The sequence below is a fragment of the Pungitius pungitius genome, chromosome 11, assembly GCF_949316345.1.
Source record: "Pungitius pungitius chromosome 11, fPunPun2.1, whole genome shotgun sequence".
Taxonomy (NCBI): domain Eukaryota; kingdom Metazoa; phylum Chordata; class Actinopteri; order Perciformes; family Gasterosteidae; genus Pungitius; species Pungitius pungitius.
This window is the reverse complement of record NC_084910.1, coordinates 2028504-2049441: the sequence shown is the minus strand read 5'-3', so window position 1 is coordinate 2049441 and position 20938 is coordinate 2028504. Positions and strand designations below refer to the sequence as shown.

General features: G+C 48.2%; 1 protein-coding gene across 4 annotated transcripts; it reads right to left on the bottom strand.

The window, feature by feature from the left end:
• Window positions 1–1112: 1112 nt before the first annotated feature.
• LOC119197415 (protein SOGA3-like) lies at window positions 1113–19810 on the bottom strand. 4 transcript variants are annotated; one of them, XM_037453690.2, is made up of 12 exons: window positions 19648–19810; window positions 17840–18675; window positions 17513–17737; window positions 17256–17414; window positions 16735–16806; window positions 16182–16501; window positions 15805–15964; window positions 15373–15439; window positions 14629–15181; window positions 14390–14519; window positions 13950–14269; window positions 11601–11735 (listed from the first exon to the last, which is right to left on the bottom strand). In XM_037453690.2, exons 2-11 carry the CDS (start codon window positions 18620–18622, stop codon window positions 14159–14161), a joined length of 2580 nt encoding a protein of 859 aa, XP_037309587.2. In that variant the 5' UTR covers window positions 18623–18675; window positions 19648–19810; the 3' UTR covers window positions 11601–11735; window positions 13950–14158. The 4 variants fall into 4 exon arrangements, with proteins under 4 accessions (XP_037309584.2, XP_062421689.1, XP_037309586.2 ...); XM_037453689.2 differs by lacking the exons at window positions 13950–14269; window positions 14390–14519; window positions 14629–15181; ... (6 more) ...; window positions 17840–18675; window positions 19648–19810 and adding exons at window positions 2245–2378; window positions 2462–2497; window positions 3303–5034; ... (2 more) ...; window positions 7052–7324; window positions 12034–12637 and having other exon boundaries at window positions 11568–11735; XM_037453687.2 differs by lacking the exons at window positions 13950–14269; window positions 14390–14519; window positions 14629–15181; ... (6 more) ...; window positions 17840–18675; window positions 19648–19810 and adding exons at window positions 1113–2378; window positions 3303–5034; window positions 5122–5201; ... (1 more) ...; window positions 7052–7324; window positions 12034–12637 and having other exon boundaries at window positions 11568–11735.
• Between the last annotated feature and the right edge of the window lie 1128 nt (window positions 19811–20938).

Below are 20938 nucleotides of genomic sequence, written 5' to 3'. Positions count from 1 at the left end.
CATGGGGATACACAGAAAGCTGCTAGCTTGACACTCGTCAATGAGCAAGAGGGCACAAATGCTATTTAGGATGATTATGCGTAACACTGTGAGTTATTTGGACTAAGGCTGTTAGACAATGTGCACCACAGAAAGTCTTTTGTTGTTGAACCTGCGTTCTTTGATTGTTCAATGAATTCTTTCCATGAAGTCTCAAGCCGCGTCGGAATCCAAAATCTCAGCATCTGGAAACCTGCAGACTTGAGCAAAGGCCAGCACTGGGAATCCACGCCTGGCCAGTCTCGATGCAGGAAAAAAGTGAGAAGCAGTGAGAAGCAGCCAACACAGCGCATCAGGCATCAGGGAGGGATGACAATATTTATATTTATATCAGCGGCAGGCTGGGATTCCTGGCACCATAACATCGTTGCACCTGTTGTTTCAGTCGGCCCGTGGCGCCACGTTTCAGGGTGAGGGGTTAGGTGTCCGTGCCTCTCGGCGGAAGGATGGTGTGTGAGACCTTTCCTTAACGTCTGCGTAAGAGGAATGTGCACGCGTGTAGTGCAAAGGCAGTGAAGAAGAATTGTGCAATAATACAGGTGTCGACGTCTTATGGACAGAAACACGTCACCACATGACGCAAACAGCATCACAGAAAAAAGGAATGCAGGATCTTTTATGGTGGAACACACACACACACACACACACACACACACACACACACACACACGCACTATAAAAGCGATGGGCGGGCCCCGTGCTCTGCAGCCGTCACTCAAAGGCAGAGATCCCAGCGTCGCCACGGACGTCAGCCAATAAGATGGAAGGATCCAGGAAGTCGGTTGGTTCTGGTGCTTCATCTTGGTGAGTCCAGTGGTCAGAGAGGACTCTGTTGAGGACTTTTTCAATTATTTGGGGGATTGAAGATCAGTGTCTTGAGGGTTATTTAACTTTGTAAATACAACATCATGATTTTCTTTTCTTTTTTTTAAATGTGATTCAGTTGCTTCATGAATTAGTTTAAGCTGCCAATAAATCATTTCTTAAAGTGTCAAATCTGCAGGATGCCAACACCGCATACAGTGCAAATGTAGGTACTTTGGTATGTGATGTGAAAAGAGAGGAGAAATATGTAAGTCCTTATGTTTATTACACAAAAAGAACAGAAACGGTATCATCTTTATCATATGATTCACTACTTTGACCCCAACGATTGACTGTACTACTCAGCTGAGTCATGTCCTGATATGTGACCATTAAGAATTAGTAAAAGTAGAAAAAGGCCTTTTAATCTGTTATTCATAAGCATTGTTACTTATACTAAGCACAAAAGCAGGCTCTCGTGAATAGTGTTCAAACATTTTGCAACGGGCGGGACAGCAAACATAAATGCTGTTACAAACAATGCATTTCATTATAGAATCAGCAAAATGCATAAAAAGAAAACCAGCCTTTGGTACAAAGTTATAAAAAGGAACTGACATTCTCATGTAACTGTAATGAAAAATGCCAAGCCAGTCATAAATGTAAAGCCAGGTGTTTTAGTCACAGGTAAGGTACAGTCCAGGCATGTAGTGTAGGAAACATTCAAGAAGGCAGAAAGCAGCACAGAGAGTGAAGCTGCAGAGACATCTCTGACACCTATGAATCCACCGTGCTGAAGTGTGTGTATGCAACATGATACTTTGTGCCAAAGGCCCAGAAATCCTGTTGGGAGCCATATACAGTAGAAGTCCATATAGCACTCCCGATGTATTTTTGTCTGGAAGATTTTGGATCATTTGAATAAAAAGGTGTAAATACAGTACATAGAACCAACGTAGTAGTGGCAGTTCTGTCCAGACCAGAGCATCGCACATCCAATCAGGGTGACGTGTTTTCAATGTGCCTTGTTCATCGGAGCACACTGCCGCATTCGTGAAGCTGCTTCAGATCCTTTTCTTGCATCTTTGGCCAGAAAAGGATCTGAAGGCCGGATGCCACGTACATTCTAAAAAGGTAAGTGGGTGAACTGGCATTTAAAGCACTTCTGAGTCTGCAGCAGTGGAGAAGCAGCCTGGGTGCGGTATGTACAGTAGTTCTGAAATGTAACGTTCAGTGTTGGAAGGCTAGCACGCAGGGCTTCCCCTTGGTTCAACAACGCGGCGAGGTGGAGGTCAAATAATCACGGTTTTGATGTGGAAGGCGTGCGAGTAGGTAAGAGAGGAACTGTGTTTCTGGAGGCCGAAGGGTGAAGGCACAACGGGAGGGGTCGTGGGAGAGGAAGAGGTGGAGGAGGAGGAGGAGGACGAAGTGGGGGAGCGGGTGGCCCAGCGGGCCGGGAGGCGGCGGTTGGCGGGACGGGCGGGCCGGGAGAAGCTCTTCTGAGCCGAGGAGGAGGCGGATGCCACGTGGTTCTTCTGTGGAGAAAGAAATGAATTACCATTTAGGATTATCCCACTGTTCCATCAACATTTAAATTCACACACTCAAGATACTTTACATTTTGTCACGTGTTCCATCGGAAGTCTTCTTGACCCTGGAGGAAACAACAGGCATATTTCAAACAGGAACACACTCACGTGGAAAGGTCACATAAGTAGATCCTATTCTTTTTATTCAAGAAAAGAAAAGCATCTGTAGCGGAAATAAGCTGCCGCTTACTGGATTTAAATCATCTGCAAAATTCTATTTTGAACTGTTACGGTTTAACTGAACTAAAGCAGAACTTTTTAATTACATTGTTTTCCTGAAGTGGAATGAAACCGGCTTGATAATTGCGCCCACGATTCCTCCAGCATTTGCATGACTTTAAAGCAGCGCGGTGACTTCAACTCAAGCGCGGGCATTCAGTCATGTGGCTCCTTGCAGATGCTTCTATGATTACTGCACAAAGGCCGGGAAAACACTTCCACCACGAGGCCCCATGGAAGGACTGGAAGATGAAAGACAACTATGTGGCCGAGGGTGATCAATCTCCTGCCAAGTACTTTGTGTGCCACACTGCCAGGTCCTTTTGTTGGGCGCCTTGAAGCAAGAGAATGGCCCAGATGCCCAGTTTCTAATGGAGGCTCTGGCCTGCTTCTGTCTCTTAGCACGTACCAGAAATAAACAACATTCCCGCCGGAGCCGTCCTCAGTCAAGGGCAATCGCTTAGTGTTTCAGAAAGGAAATTAAACAACGAGGTGTGCGAGTTCACTCGGGTCCACTGCTGGAATTGGCCATTAAAAAAAAAGTATACATTGACCTAAAAAAAAAAACTGTCGAGTGGATAGAGAGAGAGAGAGAGAGAGAGGCACGGCGGGTGCTTCCACGTGAAAGCGGGGTATTCAGGCTCTACCCACCTGCACTGTTAGATGGACCTCTTTCACCCCCGTGGTGCCGTGGCGGCCGAGCTGCGCGTGCGTGGCGTGCTTCTGCGAGGAGCTTGAAGTCTGCGCATATCTCAGAGTGGGAGGTGAGGCCGGCGGCATGTGCCGCCCCGTCGCGTTCCCCTCCTGCCCACCACTGGCGTCGGGGCTACAATCCATCTCGCCGGGAAGGCTTTGGTTCTGGAGAGCCCGGGCTGCACTCTCGTAATTCTTCAGAATCCTCTCCACGGCCCCGTAGTTGGACCTCGAGCCCTCGGGCCGCGGGTACGCAGCCAGAGTGAGCGCCTTCCAGGGATGCTCGCTCATCACTCGAGGCCCGGGTCTGGCCGGGTCTGACTGGGAGGGGAGAACGCCGACTCTGGCCGACCGGGACGTCGCTCGGCGGGGACTCCCCTTCTCGGAGCACGAGCCGTCCTCGCCCACCCTCCCCCGACCAGGCCGGGTGTCCGCATCGGGTGCCGGGTCCTCCGTGGCCGCCGCGTGTTCTGCTTTCCTGGACGGGCCGCCCGCTGTTTGAACTTTGTGCTTGACCTCGCGATGGGGCGTGGTCTCCTTGAGTCCAACCGGTTGCTGCCCAGGTGGAAGGTCAGAGGGGAATCCCTGCTTCGTTCCGACTTCCCGACCCTCGGTCCCACATCTCGTTCGTGGCGATTGGACATCGGGCTTCTGAATGGTGGAATTTGAGTCCGGAAGAGACAGTGTGATGTCAGGATGCACACCCCGTGCTCTAGCGGTGACATCAGTCTGAAGTGGCTTAAATGTTGTCTCCCTGGGAGGTAGTGTCTCATCTGGGCAGGCATCCATCACTGTAGAACTGTCGCGTCCCTCTACGCCGTGGCCCATCTCACACTGAAACAAAGTTCTGTTGAATTCAGCCGTTTTTTGTTCCAGCATTATGTTTCTTCTGGAGCCCTGGAGGCTGGAGCCAGCAGGCGGTATTTCAAGAGAGGACAAGAGCAAATCCAAAGGTAATTCTTTGACAACCTGAGGTATTTGTAGCTCTGGGCTTTTTAGGCTCCCAACACCAGGGCAGTAATCTGAGCGCAAGCCTTTGCCAGCAGTCAAAATGTTGACTTCGGAGAAGCTTTTCTGGACAGTCCCATACGTCGACAGCTTGCTGCTCGTGAACTTGCTTGCATCACAGGACCAGCGATTGTGACAGCAGCCCCTATTGACACATTCGGGGTTAGCGGGCACGGCGCACGAAGCTAAAACGCCGTCCATCAGTACCTTTCCTTCATTTTCTTGTAGCATGGCCTCAAATTTCCTGACAATAGACGGGCTGCTACACATTTTGTCGACTAGAACACAGGGGCTGTGGCACTTCCTCAGTGTCGCGACGGGGGATTCTGGGATGTAAAGTTCCGTGTCCGGATAAATGGAGGAGCTCAGATTGCAGGAGGAGGAGCGAGGAGGGACGGGTGGACACGCCGCATCCCTCTGTGAGACGAATCCAGGGCTTGTCTTTGTTTCTCCCGGGCTCTCCGGGTCGGCAGCGTTTGCCGTGGAGGGTTTGATCGGCTCTCTATCTGCCCTCCAGGTGTTTTCTGGTGACAAGGCGATCCAGTTTTCCCTCTGCAAGGCCCGAAGGTCGTCGTAAATCTGACTCAGGTCGCAAGGAGCGTCATTGACCTCCAACCGGCCTTTGTCAGGGCCAAACAACAACTCTTTCTCCTCAGGTGGGCACGGGGCTTCGGTTGGATTCCTGAATGAAAAGAATTAAGCGGTGAAGTTACCCTTATTGTAAAGGCATCAAGACAGGAATTCAATGTAGTGAAGGGGATGTATTTACCTCTTATCTACACTCTTCTTTCTGATCTCATGCTGGTAGCTGCAAAGCTCCTCACTCACACGGGCGATCTCCTTCAGAGCCTGAGGCACAAAGGTGGGGAGCCAGAAGTACAATGAGACATGCTGTATTGTTGAAATAAACTACACACACACAACTTAAATTTAGGATGTGGTAGATTAGGAAGATTTCTCTTCAAAAGAAACAAAGGAATGACAAGGAGGAATATACAGCAGGCGGTGCAGGAACACTGATGATTAAACGGGTTTGTGACATCAGAGCAAAAAGAGGAGGCAGGAGATAACGACAACACACATGTGTCTACACTGCGTATAAATAGTAAAACAGTTTGAATCACTCACAGCATTAAGGGCAGTGGTGTTCTTCTTATCGCTGCCTTCAGGATGAACATAGGTATCTTCACAGTTGGAGACATTCTTCTGTGGCACCACGGGCGCTCCATGAAACACGGCAGGCAGCTCTGATGTAGGGGCCGAGTCTTGCTGCCAAGTGCCTCTGGACCTGAAGTCCTTCGGCAGCTCAAGGTTTGAAGGGTCCCCCTGAATGGTCGGACCCCCGACATCGTACCCACAGAGGCCGTCTGCGTCCCCAAAGAAGCCGCAGCGGTGACCGTCTCTGCCGATGAAACCCCCGCCTCGGGTGTCTCCGTGGGGACCGGAATCAGGGAAAGGTGGATGTCCGGCAGGTGGTGACTGACTACTGCCGCTGCCCGGCGGCTCGTCGTCGCTGAGCAGACTGGAGCCGGTGCTGGTGGAGCGCACGCTCAGCCTGTGTGCGTCCCCGTCGTCGCCTCGCCTCCCACTGCCCCGCACGTCTCGCTTGGTTCTCACGTCACAGTACAGCTATAACAGGGAGGGAAAAGAATAGAGGTCACGATTGTTTCAGCTATACTATACTAAAAAGAATTCTTTCAAATTGAATTGGATAACTTCTGGCCTCCTACAGTGGGATCCCAAAACAGTAACCACTTCATGTTGACTGGGCTCCCTGGCATCACGCAACGTATAGATGGGATTACTGCATGCTTTAATCCTCTGCTGCTTTCCTCTCTCATTTTCTGGTCTCGGACGGGCAAATGAGAGCCACATGTTCTTTTCCTGGCAAACTGTTCTTGTGCTTTCGCAGTCTGTCCAGCTACTTTTGTGTGGCGTCCCTCATTCAAAGCACTAACCTACTCCTGGAGTTGTGGGATATTTGGACTCTCACCTACACCATCTCATTCCTAACCTTTACCGCCCTCTTGAGCCATTCATTTGCTCTAAACGACTATTCTTTTCTTTCCCAATTAATCTCATCAAACATTTTAACTCAACAAACTGAAAAAGCCAGCAATTCAAATTCTTATTACATTTTTATTTTTAAAAGTCTTAATACTTATGATAAATGGATTGTGTAACACATCCATTCACACATAATGGAAATTGCGTATATCCAGTTTCTGAAGCTCAAGGTGAAGACTAAATGGCTTGCTTTGCAAAATATATAAGATATATTTGTATCATGTAAGAAAAAGAGAAGTCCGACTACTTTCTTTGCCAGTTCTTCTGTCTACCTCACTCCCGGTTAGGGCTTGCTCAATCACTGTCTCTATCTAATTATACAGGGTTACCAGTAAAAAGTCCTCCTTCCACTCAAACCCTGCAGCTGCACTGATTGGGGCTATTGTTTTGACAGTGTTGATGTTGAACAGGATGTGGAGGAGGGAAGTGTCACACACTGTAGGCCGCTCACTGCACAGGAAGCCATCTCTCACACACAACGCTCTAAGTTTGGAAATGGCCTTACATACTTCAGGGTCGCTCACTTACCTCACTTTCACCTATATCCAACTAGAACTCAAAACCACCTAGAACTCAAAACCAAGACAAAACGTAGGAACACGACCCCCTCAGACACACTCGGCGCACCTTACCTCCTCTATTTTCCTCTGCATATCCTTCAGCTGGGACTCCCACTCCCTCCTCTCCACGTCAAATCTGTCCAGCAGCTCGGCTTTCTCCCTCGACCAGTCCCTCTCGTTGTGCTCAATGCGACAGCGCAGGTCCATGGCCGTGGAGTGTGTGTCCGCCAGGAGCCTCCGCTGCTCTTCCCTCTCCCGGCGGAGTGTCGACGCCGCAGAGCCAGTCTCTGCTGCCGACTGCCCCCCCCCACCGCTCGTCAGCCCAGCGCCCTCTCTAGTCTCCAACTGAAGAGGGGGGGAAAAAAAAAAAACCAAACACACAGACGGGGGAGTGGAGGGCACAGAGGAGGAGAGAAAAGGGGGAGGGAGTCAGTGGTTTTTTTACGGTTGGAGAAAAAGAAGGGAAGAGACGTGCACGGCAGCGGAGGAGAACATTTTTGCGGGATTAAAAGAACGCAGGAGTGGCAGGAAGAGAAGGTGGAGGAAGTCGGGGGATAATGCACCGTCGGGACGAGTGTGAGTGGGTCGAGAGGATGGAAGAGGGAGAACTGACGGATGGAATGTCCAACGAGTGGGTTCATGGGTTCATGGGTTCAAGTCTCTTTTGTCCGGTGCTTCCCTGACGCAGGATGCAGTGCAGGAAAGGGCAGATTCATGCACAGCTCATTTCTCCATGGCTCCAAAGTATGCACGTGGCCTCAGTGGAACAACAGTCTGGTGTAATAATTCTCAGAGATACGAAGAGGATCTCTCGCCACAAATTAAACAGAACCCCCCCCCCCCCGATTCATTTCAGCATACGACATCATTTTATCAAGTTCGAGTGGAATTCTCTGTTATAATAAGAACATAATTTAATGCCTCCATTCCATTTTGAAAATGTCACCGTGTCACAGCCAAAACCTACAGCCAAAGTACATATGTTCCCATTTTTTTAGAAGAACGAGTTCACAGTGAGGAGAAAAGGCTTAAAAACTGATTCTAGATAAAATAACTGTGTTTGGAAAACTAAATGTCCTACTAAATAAGATAGTAGAAAGTTCTGAATCTGATACAGATCCAGGATTTCTTTGGTCAATTTGCGCATTTCTGTTGCTCGTAAAAAAAAAAATTGGGCTTTGGAGCCCAAGACTACGCCTTTGCGTGAGCATTCACGCGCGTGCCTCTGTGTGTGTGTGTGTGTGTGTGTGTTAAAGTGAGGGAGAGAATGCACACCAGCATGCCTGAGTGTGTTATTTCAGTGTTCAGACACAGACAGCGACCAAAGCCGCCTTACAGGCCGGGGTCATGTTGCTATTTCTGCCTGTGGCCTGGGGTCATGAAATTATGGAGGAGAAAAAAAATGTCAACCTTTTTTCTCTGCCTCTGGCTTTTTCTTCCACATCGACAGATGGGTGCTGATGGGTAATGTCCACCGTCTATTCAGACATCCAAACATAAACAAAATAGTGACAGCGTATAAATAAAAGCACTAAACTGTCGCCTTAAATAAGAAACCCTGGATGAACGGGGACATCGGGACCATTATGAGGATGAACCCACCCATGCTTCTCAAGGAGCCAACTCCTCATACTGGTGGACACCCTGTGTGTCACTGTATGGAAAAGTGGATATAAAGGTAACTGTGTCACCACGGTGACCCACTATAAATAGAGGACACACAGCCTTGTACAATGTCACATTCCGAAGGGGGGGGGGGGGGGGGGGGGGAGGAAGAGGTAAGGGGAGGAGGGGGAGTTGGCTGCTAAGGCAGAGTGAGATGTCTCCTAGCTGCCAGCAGCATTAATAAATCAGTGGTGCGCCGAGAAATATATTAGGAAAAATATCTGGCGCAAGACCACTCCCTCGGATGCTAACTTGATGTTTGGCAGTTTTAAGTGAGCAAAAAAGATGTGGAAACAACAAACAATAGTCACGGTCACAGCCGTGGCCTACTGTGGAGAAATGTGCATCATTCAAATCTGAAGAAAAGAACAAGCGTGCATTCGCTTGTAAGCTACAACTAATGCTTCATTTCACCATTGTTTGCCATTAAAACGTATAATTAGAAGAAGTTTGGGTATAGCAAATAAATGGCATTATCAGCTACGTAGCTACGGAGCATATGTTTCTTGACCAATAAAAAGGGAAAATAAAATATGGAGCAATCGTGTAGAGCTTCCATGGATTAAAGCAGACTCTCACTGATCACAACATCTTCACCATGACAATGTGCAGATGCCACTAACGGCATCATTTAAAGGGACCTTGAAATTCAAACTTCCTTGTGGAGTATCTGCCGCTCGCTCCATACACTAACTTTCTGTTTCTATACTTCTATACTTGCTTGGGGCAAACTCCTCGGTGTCCTGGCTCCCTCCTGCTGCCGATTTCTCATTACAAAAATTTAACAAAACAAAAACTGCAAGTACGAGTATAAATGAGTCATTTAACTGATTGCCTCTCACACGTGCACACGCATTCTTTCTGGATTGTTATTTGTGTGAAGATCAGCATTCAAACCCTTACCTTCTACGTCATCAACACACTCTGTATTTTCTCTATGAGGTAGTAAAAAAAGAGAAGTGATCTTCATTGCAGCGGCACAGTGAAGCCAATTTGACACTGACGGGGGTTTCACACACATGTTGAAATTGCTGGCATGACACTTTAAAGTGAAATTAAGTTACAACCATTTTCCACTACTGACGCCCTTTGTGTTGATTTCCAGCCTTTGTGGCCTATTTCTGTGTCGCCTACTCTGGATTTGCTCAGGAATTTAGATTAAAAAGACGGAACAAAATAGCATTTCCCATTATCGTATTCTGTCTAACTAGCATGAATAAATTGAATTGCATAGATAATAGAAACTATGATGTCAACAACATTAGATTTCCTCAATGGCTACATACAAAAAGAAAAGTTAGGTAAAGTCTGTAATTTGGTCATTGGATGTCTTGGCTGTGAATGGTTTCAGAAAAATGTCATCTTGAACCTGACGAGCAACACTAGATTATCACTTGGTAAACATTCAAAAAACTATAAACTGTGGCAGGATGTGGCATCAAGACAAAACCACTTTTACAAGCGAGCTAACCCTGCCCAGCGTGGCTCAACTCCAAGACACGTTTCCCTCGGCCTGCTTGTGCAATATATATATATATATATATATATATATATATATATACTGTATATATAACGTATATAAACATATTGCATAATGTGCATTTTACTAATATGAAGAAACAAAACATCCATGCATCTTCAGTGTCAAAGCTCTCTGAAGATGCAACTCAACAGCCTCAATTATAGAGTCCTCACATCAACATGAACATCTTAATATAAGCATGTGTGTGTGTGTGTGTGTGTGTGTGTGTGTGGCATCGTGGCATAACCTCCTGCACTGGATTAAGCCCCTTTCTCCCACAGCTACAATGGTCTTGGCTGAAGCAAAACAGAACAGTAAAAGTTGGCGTTTATAAGGCTCTCAGTCAACCACCGTGTGAGAAGGCTTGAAGGCAGCCGGACAAAGAGAAGAGCTGAACATTAACCTCGTGCCGTCTACTCACACAGAAGGAATGACATTATGGCAGCTAAGCCATCTGTGCTGGGAAAACCATTTTACTACGTCGCATTCCAGTGTCATCACGTCAGCGGTGCTCTTGTCCAGCTTTTCCAAAGGATCAATGCACCACCTTGTTGATTTCCAGCACCACATGTCTGTGCTTCATGGATAAAACCAGAGAATTAAAAAGGTATTTCATGTGGCTCCTGAGGACAAATGGATGGTGCTGTTCACCGGTCCAATGCGTGGTAAATCAGTTTGAAGTCTTGGATAGGAATCATACCGGTTCAACTGACTGGTGGTCATAGGAAACTAGATATGTGGTGAGTGATGAGACACAAAGACACTGGGCACACAGCTAAATCAAACTTTGGGTAAAATAAGCTAAATCCCTAAAAGCCACATGGTCCTTTAAGTGTTCTTGACACAGCATGCCACTGGAATGCTAACTTCACTCCAAGTCATTGTCTAAGGAGACAATAGACAGTAGCTTTCCAAGGCAACACAAGCTTATATTGTCTACTTAAGAGTTGGTTCTGAAAAAGACACTTGGGTGTCTGTTTCCAGCTAAGCGAGGATCGCGTTTGTCTCCTCACTGCAAATTGCTCCTCTAAACTGAGGCTTAAGTTGAATGGATCTCAGGGGACTGTGATGATGAATGGGATGCGGTGGTGCCACATGGTCGTATCCTGGGGGGCACATGTTTATATAAATATCACACTTTCATGCTGAACTACTTATTTGGAATACACACGTATGTCCGGCAAACAACAATATTCAAAGTCGTGCTTGTGTACTCGGTGGAGTTGCTCAGTCTCACATGCCATCACCAATGTGGTTGGCAAACATGACAATCCCAGTTTACAATAAGCTCGAGGCGCACACATACAACCAATATAGATGCTTTAACACTTTAACAAAGCATCCTCTGTGTGCAGAGAGCTATCGCTGTCTAACGAGTTTTATGTCTCGTCCCTGAATTACCTGCGCAATCCTGCATTTGAGCTCTGCCTTCTCCAGGTCCCAAGCACTTCTGTCTCTGGTGTACTGCAGCTGGAGTTCGCTCCTCTTCTCCTCCTCTTTCTTCACCTCCCCCTGTACTTCCTCCAAAACGGTCTTCAGTTCCAGCAGAATCCTCCGGTTCTCCCCTCCCTGCATGGAAACACAGATGGCACCACTCCGGTCAAGCAAGTGAACTGGTATATTTGAAGGAAATAACGAGCAAGAACTGAGAAGGATATGAAAACAATAGCGTTTCATCATATCACGTTTTCCATTTGAAGCCCTGAGGAATATTTTGAGAGTAAAATATATGAAACCACACTGACTTTAAGTTATACATCATTGACAGGTCCCCGTGCAACAATGCTTCAGAGGGAAAAAAGCATCACAAACGCAGAAGAAGGGAGTATATTTAGCTTTCAAAGGGGTAATAAATATCTCCAATCACTTGTATGTCAGCTACTTCTCTCAACAGTGATTCCTTCTCCCGCGTCCATCCTTCTTTATCCTGAACGTGTTGCTTTTTCAAATCCTCAAGTTTCTTTTTCAGCCGAGTGTGTTGTGTTTGCTGCTGCTGCTGCTGCTGCTGCTGGGGTTCGGCACCGGGCCACATTTGTCCCCTGAGGATCTCGAGCTGTGTCCCTGCTCCACCTTCCGCTCCACCGGGCGATGCACCCAGCTGAGACTCGTAGATGTGACTGAAGACGGTGGGCGGGGAGGAGATCCTCCTCAGCGGGCTGCGACTCTTCCCCCTGCCTCTGTCCGGCCGATCCATCCGGGGGCACGGCACGAACTCCCATCCCTGGGACGGGACGTAGCCCCCGCCGGGCTGACCCGGGCCGTTCACGAACGCACTCCACATTTCCCCAGCGCATTGGAATTAAACATCACGCTGGAACAACTACTTTAAAAGTGAACGCATCCATTGCACGTGGTGAAATCACATGTGTTGTGCGGCCGAGCCTCCCGCGGCTGGACCTTCTGGTCCCGTCCATTTCCTCCCAGGGAAACACGGTCAAGGCGTCATTCTCGTGCCAAGAGCCCCCCTTCCCCCCCCCCCCCTCCCCGCGACGTCCCGTTTGAAAAACGTCTCTCGATTTTTTTTTTTTCCTCCTTTCACATCTTCCAAACCTGGGGGGCGCGCACGGCGTCGTCTCGTTGCCCACGTCGCGGAGCTGCGGGCCACAGTGACCAGTGGCCACTCCGACGCGAGTGGGAGAACTTCCCCGAAATATCACGGCGCGCGCTGATGTAAGAGCTGCGGGGTATTTTTACTCGCTGTAACCAAGCTTTGCGACAGCCCGCAGCCCGGGAGGCCACTGACCGCCACCGGATTGCTCCAATTACGTCGCAGCATACCACCTTGCGCTGTATCCATGGCAACAAAACCTTTACCTCTGTTGCGAGGTTGTCGCGTCTTGCCTCATAGCGTGACAACCTCGTAATAGATTTGTTGACAGCAGACTACTGGTACTAGTGCTGATTTAACACAAGTCCGCTTTCTCGCCATCACGCACTGCACTAACGTTGCAGTAACGTGGAATAGCCCCCTGTTTCCGGTTGAACCCATAAGAAGTACGTGCCGTTTGGATGAAGAGACCCTTACCTCGTCCTCTAATATATGCCCGATAATGTCCTCGGGAAAAAAAAAGCCTATTTCCACCAAATTTGGAATGCAGTAAAACAACTGGGAAGTTACAGCCTTGTGCTGAAATTATGCTTTCATTAACCAAAATGCAAGTTACCCTCCGCCCCCTCCCTCTCTCTCCCTCTCTCCCTCTACCTCTCTCTCTCGCTCTCCCTCTCTCTCTCTCCACAGCTGGCCCTCCTACGTGCCGTTGGGCTGGAAGTGGGCCGGTTCCGCCTCCGTCCTGGTGGTAAGGTCCAAGTCCGCTGATTTTTTTCTTCCTATAATTTGATGATTCAAACCTACCCGAGAGCATTTTGTACACAATTCATATTCCCTTCGTATTTGGATGATTACGGCACTGTCAATGTTATTGTTGAGAGAGTGTGTCCGTGCATTGTTTTCACTGCCACAACACGGTAATTACGCGGTACAACGTACTGCTCATAAACCGGATTATTGCTGCATTCAGGTTAACCTTTAACTTTACAGAACCATTTAAAAACACTCAGGTGTCTTCAGTTATTGTGGCCGATAAGACTATAGCCAGGTCGAAAATGAACAGACCTCTGCAATGAATGTGTTAATATAATAATGAAAATTGTGTCACCTAACAGGAAAGTGACACTGACATAGTCCGGATTGGTTTCTACCTGAGCAAAGCATGTGAAGACTCACTGTGCAAGTACAAAAACCAAAAGGTAACCACATCTCAGAGAATTTAAAGACAAACTTACCTAACGGTACACTGACGCTCCACGGTATTTGGTCTCCAACACATGTTGAAAGGCTCCAGGGAGATGATTGGCTTGGATGATAAATGGAAAATGATAATGTCCTGTACCTTTATGGCCTTATGTGACGGGTTCAAAATAAAAGAATCAAAATTATTGAATAAGTGAAAAAGAAATAATGAAAATGTACATAATAATATTGTGGGTGTCCTTCACAGAACAAAGAACAGGGTGAAAAGAAATACCAATTTAAAAATGGTGGCATAAGAGAGGGAGGAAAACAGAACAAGAATGAGAATCAGCAAAATAATGGGCTGAAACATCTGGATGAGTGATGATCAAATGAAAAATGTTGGGAAGTAGAGACAGATGCACATGTAAGGAACGCGCAGATTAGAGAACACAGAACATTGCAATCCTTTGATGTGTTTGGGTCAGCTTACAGAGAGGGGCTCCTCTGCTTGCTGATCCTCCTGCTTGGGGACATCCAGCCGGTCTATGAAGCCCTGCAGCTCCCTCCTGAAGGCCTTCATCTGGGCGTTGATCCGATACAGCAGCTCGTGCTCTCTGATCCTGGGGGGGGGCACAAGTGGGTTTTCGGACTACGAAATAACGCTTTAAGCACAGTGTCTTCCCAAAGGGTTCGGGGGGGTTGAAACACAACGAGGCCCAACCACATTACCTGCCGCCCTCCTCGTCCTCATCCAGCCTGGCGAACAGCTCCCCGCCGTTGACGTAGACCCGGGCCTCGGCGATGATAGTGCTGGTGTCAGCGATGAGCCTATCGATGGTCCGGCCCAGCCTCTCCGCCTCGATGCGGATGTCTATCATCTGCTGCCGGTCCTTCAGGCTTCGGGATAAAAAACGACTCTCTGCGGGCGAGTAAAGGGAACGCGTCGGGGTGAGGCAGCGGATGTTCCTCACCTCGTCCGAGTCACTCTCCCCTCCGATGGGCCCTTCGCGCTTGCGGTGGGGGGGGAGGAGGCGAGGCGAGGGCGCCGAGGCCGAGGGGCCGCCGCCGTCGTCGTCCCGCCCCCCGTCGCTCTCGGCGTCGCTGTCCCGGGGGCTGCCGCGGATGCCCAGGTGGGAGGCCAGGTCGTAGCGCTGCATGTTGGAGAGCAGCACGCGGTTCTCGTACTGGAGCTGCATGACTTTGCCGCTCAGCTCGTTCACCTGCAGGCGTGCGGCTTTCAGCTCCTCCTGGACGGCGTCCAGTTTGGCCGGGTCACTCCCCCCTGCGGCGTGAAAACAAGGCGGCAATGACAAGTGGGACACTGCCGCAGATGCGTAAAGCTCCTTGAGGCCTAGTGAAAGACGTTGTTCATCAGACACAGAATCATCGAGCTGAAAAAACGATAGAAGATATCCATGGTTCTGCAGTGAAGTTATTTGGTCTCATGCAACAGTGAATAGATGAAAAACAAACCTCCATGTCTTGATCCAGCTTCATGGGATCCAGCCTTGTACTTCAGTTTATTGAGTTCATTTGTCACCTAAAAGATGAAACTGATTATTATATTATTCCCATGTGTATTTGGCCCTGAAAGGATTACATGACATGATATGAGGCTTAGATAACAGATCGTTTTAATGAAAGTCATCAATAGCACCTTGTACACAAGGACACGAGAGAAGCTTTACATTGCTGAAACTAGAAACGGCATTGGGTTGCCAAGAAATATATGAAAACATTTATATCATAAATTATTCACAGTAGGCTGCCATTTTGGTAGATATATTTACTATTACACAATGCTTAACAAAACTTCAAAGCTTCCCAGGCATCAAAACTATAGGTGAGTATTTCCATACAATTTATAAGTAGTTATTAAGTATGAGCTCAGTCAAATCCACCTACCTTTTTGTTTTCTTCTTCCACGTCTGCTAGATTCCTGCGGAGAAGTTCCGCCTCGTCCTCCACCAGCTGAAGCTGCTGCCTCAGCTCTGACAGGGCCTCGCCCTGCTCTCTGCAGTGTTGACCTCCAACACCAGCGCTGTCCACTCCCGCTGCCACCAGACTAGGGGAGAAGAGACGCATTGAGAAATGTGACATCCAATCCACAGTCCTCTCTTTTCAACAGTGTATCCGCTTAACAATCTGGGTGAACCACACAAGTTGTTTTCTCCGTTATGTGGGTGTATATTATGCTTTTCCTTTCGGATGCAGCTGCCACTACATTTGAATCGTTCGTTCCTTTGCAATAAGGAAAAACCCTTGGACGAGGGCGGGAGTACCTGTCCTCTCTCATGTCATCCAGTTCAGCCTTCAGCCCCCGGTTCTCCACCTCCAGCTCCACAATCTTCCTGCCCAAGATGTTCGCCTCCTCCTCCACCAGGCGTAGGCGGAGCTTCAGCTCGGATTCCCGGGTGGTGGGCGGCCCTCCCGCCTCCCCTTTAGGCAGCGGGCTGTCCACGTCGCCGTAGAAGGAGCGGTACTTCTGCAGCTCGTGGTCCAGGCGATCCTTCTCCTTGTCGATCTTTGCCATTTTTTTCCTCATCAAGATGGCTTCCTCCTTGATGAAGGCCAGTTGGCATTTCAGATCCTCATTTTCTTCCTGAGAGAGAACCAAGGTAAAGTACACACAGCAACGTATTGTATAAGTTCCAATTAGTTTGTTTCCTGATCTAATTATCAGTTCCATTGCCTTATGTTGCGGTGGTGTGATCGTCATGTTTCTCCCTTTCACTCACTGCAAATGAGGACTCTGACATCTGCACATGACATTTTGCTTTGATTGGGAAACCACCTCCTTTTAAAACAACCCAATTGATCTAAATGCTGACTTACCTCGGTCGGGGTCTGTGGTGTCCTTCTCTCTGCTTTCTGTCCATCTTTACCTCCTCTTCTTTTCAGTGAGAGCTGCGGGGAAACAGCGGTTACAGCAGCAGAAGCAGCTCTCTTTTTTTCTTACTGAAGGCAGTGATATCACTCAGATTTATGAAGCACTGAAGGCTCAGTACATTGGAAAAACAGGCCTGTTTGAAGCCACCCTGGACAATATTTCTAGTCAAATATTTCATTACATAGTGTAAGTTTGATTTTACAGACTGGATTTAAAAAGACCCCCCACAAAGGACTTGCTATAGATTGTGTCATCTTTGTAAGTAATGCATATCTTACTCATCTTGAAAGGGAAATAGGACTATAGGAATGCACTATTACCATCAAAACATTACATTCCCCCATGTCACAAAACATTACACCTGTAGAGCTCATTGGCCATTTATCCTCAGCCTGACCTTACATGCAGTTCAGGCCACTATTTGCATTGCACAAAGAACAAAAAAATAACAAAAACAGTCCGTTACCTCTTTGGATTTCTCCAGTTCGTTATGGAGGGCCTGCTTGGTGACCTCCACCTGAATCAGCTGCTGCCTCAGCTTCTCATTCTCGTCCTCTGTCTTTGTCCTCTTTTCCTCCACACTCTCGAGCTCGTGGTGCAAGCGCACGGACACATCCTTCGCCACCTGAGAGTTGAGAACCAGACGGATGACAGGAGGAGCAAAGAGAGAGGTTGTCATGAATCATGCTGGCATATATGAGCCTCAGCCCGCCATAGACTCACCTTGAGGTCTTGCTCCAGACTCCTGAGCAGCTCTCCATCGACCTCTCCACTTTCTGCGAACCGGTGCCTTTTCCTCTCGGCCTTCTTCAGTCGGTACTGAAGAATCCTGCAGTTCTTGTTGGCTCTCTCCAGCTCTCTGCGCATGTCCTGCAGCTGGCAGGCGTCTTCCTCATAAAAGGTGTCCCGCATCTCATCCATCTCTGCCCGCATCTCCTCGATTTCAATCTAGCAAAAGAATGAGGCACACAAATGAATATCTAACTTGCCCCCATTCTGCCCCAACGCTAAAAAAAAACAAACACAGTTTTTTATGTATCAGCAATTTACCTTAAGATCGTCGTTTTCATCCTCCAGCTTCTCAATATCTTCTTGTAGTATCCGGTCTGGCTGGGGAGCTGGTTTTGGACAGTCTGTCTCAGGGGACAGCTCTGGCTCTGAGGCCGGTGGTGTCGCTGCTTTCGTTGGCATCTTTGTCCCTTTCTTCCCCAGGCTCTTATTCAAGTGAAACTGTATGAGCTCGGACTGCAAGCATCCCTCCTTCCAGAACCCGGGTCCGCAGCCTATCGTGCTTTTGGAGCTCTTCTTGTGGCCGCCCGTCGCCGCCGCCGCCGCCGCCGCCGTCGGTGACGCCTCGGCACCTTTCGGAGTTTTGCTCCTCAATTTGGGGGATTTGGATGCGCAGGGCTGATCGGAGACGACGCGGTTCGGGTCGGCTCTGGAGGGCGAGGAGGCATCGGCGACAAGGCGGGGGGAGTCTTCTGGTGTGTGGATGCACGGGGGCCTGTCCGCCGGGGGCCTGCTTAGCGTCGGGCTTTCAGCACCGGCCGCCTGGACAGCAGCCGCGCCTCTGACGGCAGGAGCGCCTGTAGCCTGCCGCTCCCTGCCCGTTGAAACGGGAGAATGGCCGCGGCTGCTTCTCCCTCCTCCTCCTCCTCCTCCTCCTCCTCCTTGCTTGGACGCGGTGGGCTTTGACGGGTGGCTGCCCTTCTGTGACGCTTTGGACCCGCCGTCTTTTATGCCGGCCGGAGACGACGACCGCTGCTGCTGCTGCTGCTTCCGGCTGCTATTGTCTGGCTGCCGCGGTGAGTCGGCAGAGGAAGGGTTCATCATGGTGTCAAATCATCCTCGACAACACCCATCCCCTCCAACCAGTGTCCACACGGCTGAAAAAAAACAAAGGACTTATCATACTCTCTACAGATCGACTAGTGCAAGTTTGTCCCTCTAGACCTAAACAGCGACATCATTTAGTCTTTAAAAACAGGTAGGACGCCTCCTTGAATTTGAGATGTTTTTTTTTTTTTTTTAAGATAGAATAGCGGCCATACACAGGTAGGCTACGTGACCACCAGTGATTGTGCAGCCGACCCTTCAGCCCCTGTTTGATGAGATGAGTGGGGGATCAGCTGCAGCTCGGTCCAATTAGATAGTCATTTGCGTCACGTGCTTTGCTTAAAGGGCAATGGACGCGCGAGCAGAAGAGAGAGAGAGAGATGGGGAGAGAGAGATAGACAGAGAAAGAGAAGGCAATGTCATTGGTTGGTAATCATGGAGCAGCAGCCGGCCAGTTCATCCCCGATGCCTGTCCAGTTGATAGAATTGAGGTTTTTTGAGTTTTCATCTGATCCTGCGACCCAAAGGACACAGGCGATATTGATATGAGGTGAGATCCGGCCAGGCTTCCAGTACTTCTGCCGTTTCCCGTCAGCCATCATCCTACTCATCCCATCCAGCACGCCTGATGACTCATTACTCTGATGACTGGAATGTGAGCGACAAAAGTACCAGAAGCGATGGACACAACGCCTATTTTAGCTGTTCCACAGATACCACTGTTCATATGTTTTTCTTTTGATTCTTTGTTTTTTTTTTAAACACGAACAAATCCACTACCTGCAAAATGATTCGACATTATTTTATTCGAATTAAAAGAAATCAAAAACATAAAAAACTGGGAACAGCAACAGTAAATCAAGGGGGCCGACAGTGGAACATAAAGTGGAGCACATTCCGACATTTGCCCTTCATACATCTTACTGTTGTCACACTAAGATGTATTATCAAGAACACAAATGTCTGCACACAGAAAAGAGATCATGATCCGGAAGGGTTGGCCTTCCTAATGCATTTCCTACCTTTTTCTGGCCGGTTTTGTCGGATGCTGAAGGGTTTCGGGGTGATGGGGAGGCAGAAAGGATGCCGAGTAGAGCGCCTCCCGAACACCAAGCAACCTGTTTCAATATTCATGACATTACATCATCGCTGGGAGGGCCGGGGGCCGCACGGAAATGAAGCTGCACGCAGCAGGCTCCTCTCATTGGAAGAAGACATGATTCTCTCTCTCTCTCTCTCTCTCTCTCTCTCTCTTTCCAACAAGCATTAGCATTAGATGCAGCCACTTGCAACTGTCCATTCACCTTGTGTTCAACCGTTTGAACTGATATGGATTTAAATTGACCACTAGGGACACTAACTGTTCCAAGTTTATTTTCTAAAGGCAAAGAAGTGTCTTTGCATGGGAAAGGGAAATTGTATAGTTGGCATTGAAATGCATTAAGTAATTAAGAATTGAGGGTTATCGTAAGGTATGAGAGCCTGCCTCTTGCAGTTTTGGTCATCACGTTTCGATTAAATGGTTTCTTGGCTGCTGCAAAACACAAAGTGAAATGTGAATGTCCCAGAATCATTTGTCAAAGTCTTCGGTGTTTAGAAGAGAAATGGCTCCGTTTACACTGCAAAGGAGGCAAACTGGTGTTGCATGCATCACCACTTAATAACCAGGAGGCCTAAATTAGCAGGAAGTGTCAGGGATTGACACAAAGCCAAAGATGGGATTTTCTGTCATGGATTTTAGCTTCTGTCGAGGCTACAGGAAGCACAGCTCTGAACCCGCCCAACAATCCATTGGCTTCTGGCGAAGCAGCCTTTGACAACACTATATATCTTAAAGGATTTAAACTGCTCTCTGTGGTAATTCACAGTTTAATTGCCTGACAATACGTTGCAAGGCCAATCAGCCATGCAGCTTTGACTAAGAATGATAATCCATCGTCTCTGAATGGGCCAACAGATGTTTGGGGTCTCCACAGCGGCACACATTTTCCACTTCCCCCACCTATCCTCCCCTTCTGCCCCGGGCTTATTCAATCATTTGCGTAAATTAATGTGACAGATGTCTGCATCACGGAGGCTCCGAAGTGACAGAGGAGATCACTGGTTCTTCTTTGTCTGGTGGGGGAAACAAAAGAAGGTTACATGTGGCTCCGAAAGTGTAATTTAATGTGATGAAAGACATCAGTTTCTTTACTCACATCATCCTAGTTTGAATTTATTACCCTACTTTCTCACAACATCAAACTATTTAGATACAGCACTGAATCAAGTTATCTGATTGTGAAAGAACTATTTTTAGCACTCAACGTTTCA

Excerpts from the sequence above, each read along its gene's own strand:
- LOC119197415 (XM_037453687.2), bottom strand. The coding sequence starts at position 12,447 with ATGTGGAGTGCGTTCGTGAACGGCCCGGGTCAGCCCGGCGGGGGCTAC. Across the intron at positions 5,982-7,051 it reads TGCAGAGGAAAATAGAGGAG|CTGTACTGTGACGTGAGAAC; the intron begins GTAAGGTGCGCC and ends TCCCTGTTATAG. Across the intron at positions 5,202-5,480 it reads ACACCACTGCCCTTAATGCT|GCTCTGAAGGAGATCGCCCG; the intron begins GTGAGTGATTCA and ends TTTGTGCCTCAG.